Raw genomic sequence first — 5,153 nt, forward strand, 5'->3', positions numbered from 1 at the left:
CCTATAAAAAAAAACAAAAACCAAACTAGTCCATGTTATCTCCTCCAATTTTGCTACTTTCGCCATTCAAATCCGGAATCAACAAGCTCGTATGAGTGGAAATAGAGTAAGTTGGAGTAGACTTTATATATAATAGGCTTAATCTACTTAAAAAATTTAAGATATGGGTTTGACGTGTTAGCTGTCATTGGCTTTCTTTTTAGATCTGGTCTAGCTTTCATAAAAATCTGGTATGAGTCGTATGACCTAGTATATTTGAAGGAATGCTTCATAGAAAGAAAACTAAGTATAAAAGAACCATTTGTAAATAGAGCAGCCTGAAGATTGTGTTGGACTTCTTAAGATTTAAAAGTTTATTTAAAATGATACCTCAAAGTGAGGTATTTATTAATTTTGTCAAACCTGACCTAACCTGATGATGTAGACTATGTCATAAGTTTCATGTCGATTGTCTAACCTACTTTCACCCCGAAACCTTAGAAACTAACACCACTAATGTTTCATATTTTTGGCACAATAGAAAATGGACTTTTTATTATAACCCAAAAAGCAATTGTTTTTGGTCAAAACAAGCAATATTCACTATTGTGTTTTTGTCAAGAAGAAAAATGGGCTTGTGAATATAATACATGGGCTTGTTAGGTCCTGAAATAAGTCCGGCCAAGGCCCAAATGTATTCCCCCCATTGAAATGGCGCCTACCTGCCATTCAACCGTTATCTCCCGCAACTACCATTCTTCTTCTTCTGAGTAACCAACTGAGTTTCATATCCGAGTCACTGATGGAGAACCAGAACCAGAACAAACCCTTACTATCTCTACAACTCGTTCGATTCCTCTCGGTAAACTCGGTCTCAACTCACCCGCCATGCTCAAAGGCAAGTTCAAGCTTCCACCACCTACTGACAAGGCTGGGAGAATCTTTCCCGATCAACTCGGCAGCTTAATCGCCGGATTTGATGAAAATGGAAACCGAATCGAAGCGTCCGACATCGAACTCGAGCCCGGTGAAGAGCTGGAGCCGATTCAACCCGGCGGGTTAGGGTTTTACAGAGAGTGTGACGACGGCGACGGAGCTGGCGGCGATGATGGTGGTGATGAAGACAAGGACAGGAAAATCAGGCAGAGAACGAGTAAAGACGCTGTCACTCCGGTTTCGGTGCTGAAATCGATTTCGGTGGACGAGAAAAGATCGGATTTAGAATATGAGGTTGGAGGTGTGGATTTATTGGAGAATGAAAATGGGAATGAAATAGTGGATTGTTTGTTTATCTGGTTAAGATTTCCTTTGATTTGATCTCACTTTTTGGTTTTTACTTTTGTTATCTATAGCTTTCTAGAAGGGAGATTAATTTGGAAAAGTTGCAAAGAATTGCTAGCACTGGTATTCCTGATGGAGGCGGTTTGCGCGCAACGGCATGGAAGGTTAGTGTTAGAATATCTGGATTTTCATCATTTTGGTGCTCACATTGCATATTAGTTTCAGCTTTCAGGATCAGATACCTTCATGTTTTGAAATCTTACTATAGTGAGGAATGTAATAGTATCTTGTGTTTATGACTTTGATTCATTATCTAGTGATGAAGATTATTAGATTAGCAACAATGTGCATTTATGTTCCATTTGTTGAAGTGTAAAATGCCTTTGATTGTGGTTATGTCTGCACACAAGCAGCAGCTCATTGTCCTGTTATGATTTCCACAACCAGCTACTCCTGGGTTACTTACCTTCATCCCATGATCTGTGGGAGATTCAATTAAGAGAGAATAGGCAAAAATACGCTAATCTGAAAGAGGAGCTTCTCCTGAATCCGGTAATGTATTGCTGATTTTTGCACTTTTCATATGTGCAGCTATATCTGCTCTGACATATGTTGTAGCTCCTGCATTTTAGTTCAGTTTCACTGATCTTATTGTTGAACATCAAACAGTCTGAACATATATGGAAGGATTATGAACATTTAAGTTCGACTAAGCTGCATGAGGACAATGATGTTGATGGCCCCCTAAGGCGACATGAAATTTCTGAGGAAGATCATCCTTTGAGCCTTGCTAAGGCAAGTCTTTGGAGTCAATATTTTAAGGTAAGTTTCTCCTCCATTTCAAAGTTACTTTTGACTCCTTTAGGATAATGGAATTGATACTTACCACTATCAGTTCTTCTTCTAGCATACAGAGATAGTAGAACAGATAGATCGAGATTTGCAGCGTACACATCCAGATATGCCATTCTTTTCAGGGGAGACATCATTTAGTAAAAAGACTAGGGTAAATGAACCCCCAAATTCCTATAAGTTTTCTATTAATTTTGTTGTGAGTTTTAGTTTTATCTGAACTATTCATCAACCTCTTTCTTGCCAATTTTGTTTTCAGTGTAATAATAAATTTTCAGGTTTTCATCTCTAATTTGTATTTTATTTATTTATTTTGACAATAGGAAGCGATGAGGGATATTCTTATCCTTTTTGCCAAGTTAAATCCTGCAATTCGATATGTTCAAGGCATGAACGAGGTCTTGGCACCAATATACTATGTATTTAGTACTGACACTGACAAACAAAATGCTGTAAGCACTTTCTTGGTTGAAACTGGTTACTATGTGACTAGCGCCAGCTCTAATACTTGTTCTCTGGATAAGGTTGTTGATTAAAGGAAGGTTGATCCTGTGTTTTAAATTTCAAGTTTGAGTGTAACATATCTTACCATATTGCTTATGTAGGAAGCCACTATGATTCCTCTCTTTACCCCTTCATGTGCAGAAGCCTGAAAGTTTTACTGGTAGTCAATTTGGAATTTTAACTTGTTTTACACATGAACCAACACCAACCAAGCATGATTTGGTGTCCTTTATAATAATATTGACCGATATCCATTACGCTGAACAACCACAAAACGTATAACTTTGCAGATCAGCTATTTGACTTGGCCATTTTAGATTACATGATTGATATATAACAATTGTCATCCTTTCCATTCATCATATTTTGTTCCTCAGGATCGTTTGCATAAATATCAGCTGACGTAAATATAATGTTATCTATTTTTTGTCAATAAGTATCATCCTTTTATCATTTAGTTGTGTTTTTTTTTTCTCTTAGGCCAATGCAGAAGCGGATAGTTTTTCTTGTTTTGTTCGAATCTTAGGTGACTCTGTGGATCATTTCTGTCAACAATTGGACAATAGTTCCAGTGGCATCCTTGGCACACTATCTCGTCTGTCAGATCTGCTAAAAGTAAATGACCAGCAATTATGGCATCATCTTGAATTTATAACAAAGGTAGATCCTTCAAAAGTTTTTTAAATTCAACAGCTTGTTCAATTTTCCTCTGTTTAAAATTGATGCATGTAGTCTCTTAACAGGTTAAACCACAATTCTATGCGTTCCGGTGGATTACACTGCTACTCACGCAAGAGTTCAAATTTGAGACTATCTTGAGAATATGGGATACAATTCTGAGTAATCCTTTTGGTGTTCAGGTCTCTCTCTCAACTGAACTCCTCGGCAATCTCTTGGAATAAAATTGACGCTCAATGTAAATATTCTTACTCTATATTTCATGTTGTTTGGCTGCTTCAATATTTTTTTTTGCAGGATATGCTTCTTCGGATCTGTTGTGCTATGCTACTTTGCGTGAAAAACAGACTGCTAAGCGGTGATTTTGTAGCTAATATAAAGCTTTTACAACACTATCCTGATGATATCAACATAGAATACCTCCTTCAGGTAGCTCAGTACATTAGTCCTGACACTTCTTCTTATCGTTTATCCCTTTGATTTATTAGGCATGTACATTGTTAGTAAAATTAACTTCTGAAGACTAAATATTTTACACCTAGCACAAGACATGTCCACGGGACCACTGGAGATGTTAAGGATAGAGTTTATGAGCATCATGTTGCTTCCATGCGACAATGATGGACCCATCTTCATTTTCCTCTGATAATTATTTTCTTCTATGAGTTGAAGTGCTTCATGTTTAAAGCAATGTGAAATTGCTCTTGTATGCTTTGTTTGGTTTAATAAAGAAATGAGCAGAAAAAAGATGAATAGAGAGAAAAGTGTAGATTTTGTAGGTTGTTTAATATGATGGAAATAGAATACAGTGACTTCTGTCTCTTTGTTTGGTTGAATATAAGTCTATTATGTTTTAAATTTTTCTGTTGATGAATTTCCATTTAAATGATTGTCTGCAAGAAGAAGAAGTAGACGATTTTTCTAGAAGGCCTTCTTGAATAATGAAGGCCACAAAATTTGAAGGCCACGTGTTCTCTAGATTCAGATTTTGAGCATATATTTAATAGAACCCTGATTGGAGAGTTGCACACGATTACACATGCCTTCAAAATCCGCCAATTACAAACTTACAATTTGCAAATTAGACTCAAAGCTCAACACCATGGAGTAGCTATTAGCCAACACCACTACGACTGTACTTGTGCAATCATAAATCATAAGGCCCACTTAGGTGGAAATTTTGAATTAACTTTATAATGACATGACCATTTGATAACATAGAAATAGAACTCAAGCTGAATAAATCGCAAAATCTTAACTGATAGTCTAGTACCTCTCAGTGTTGTCTTTGCATTTTTTTACTCCTTGTTTCAGTTTATTCAATTGCTAATTTTCCATTGGAAAGCGCAAGAAAACGCGAGCAAGTTTTTCTTTATTTTCTCTCCCAAGGGTGGTAAATAAGCATTGTTGAATTAAAAATCGTGTTTAAACAATGGAATTAGAATATAACTTGACATTCTAGTATTACACTTTATTAAAATTAAAATTAATTTATAATCATGAAATTTAGGTTTAAGTTGTGAGAAGAATTTGCTTTCTAAACACTTTGCTTTGATAAAAAAAAACATAAGAGTTGTTAAGAGTAAAATTCGGAAAAAACAATCGATTGTATGGGAAATACTTTTGAAAGGTTATGCCAGGATACCCTATATTGTTGAATAGAAAACCCACTTTGCATAGATTGGATACAAGTCTTCCAACCCATTTTAATGGAAGAGCTATTTGTTTACATCGTCTGCAAGGGATTCAATGCAGACTTTGACATCGAATGGCTATTCATGTTAGCTTATCTTCGGAGGCTCAAGAAGAAGCTTGTTGACTTACGTTTTCTCATATGAACCTTTTGTCTCCGAATTGAT

General features: G+C 36.1%; 1 protein-coding gene across 2 annotated transcripts; it reads left to right on the top strand.

The window, feature by feature from the left end:
• The first annotated feature begins 723 nt into the window (after nucleotides 1–723).
• On the top strand, nucleotides 724–4,115 carry LOC130711424 (TBC domain-containing protein C1952.17c-like). Of its 2 annotated transcripts, none has more exons than XM_057561029.1 (9): nucleotides 724–1,209; nucleotides 1,332–1,424; nucleotides 1,708–1,812; nucleotides 1,930–2,082; nucleotides 2,168–2,266; nucleotides 2,436–2,564; nucleotides 3,097–3,276; nucleotides 3,360–3,476; nucleotides 3,592–4,115. In XM_057561029.1, the coding sequence occupies exons 1-9, from the start codon at nucleotides 868–870 to the stop codon at nucleotides 3,772–3,774; spliced, it is 1,401 nt and encodes a 466-aa protein (XP_057417012.1). In that variant the 5' UTR covers nucleotides 724–867; the 3' UTR covers nucleotides 3,775–4,115. The 2 variants fall into 2 exon arrangements, with proteins under 2 accessions (XP_057417012.1, XP_057417013.1); XM_057561030.1 differs by having other exon boundaries at nucleotides 3,349–3,476; nucleotides 3,592–3,727.
• Nucleotides 4,116–5,153: the final 1,038 nt, after the last annotated feature.

This window comes from Lotus japonicus, chromosome 4 (genome assembly GCF_012489685.1).
Source record: "Lotus japonicus ecotype B-129 chromosome 4, LjGifu_v1.2".
NCBI lineage: Eukaryota > Viridiplantae > Streptophyta > Magnoliopsida > Fabales > Fabaceae > Lotus > Lotus japonicus.

Coding starts and splice junctions, on each gene's coding strand:
- LOC130711424 (XM_057561029.1), top strand. CDS start 868: ATGCTCAAAGGCAAGTTCAAGCTTCCACCACCTACTGACAAGGCTGGG. Junction 1,425..1,707: donor TGCGCGCAACGGCATGGAAG/GTTAGTGTTAGA, acceptor TTCCACAACCAG/CTACTCCTGGGTTACTTACC. Junction 2,565..3,096: donor ACACTGACAAACAAAATGCT/GTAAGCACTTTC, acceptor TTTTTCTCTTAG/GCCAATGCAGAAGCGGATAG.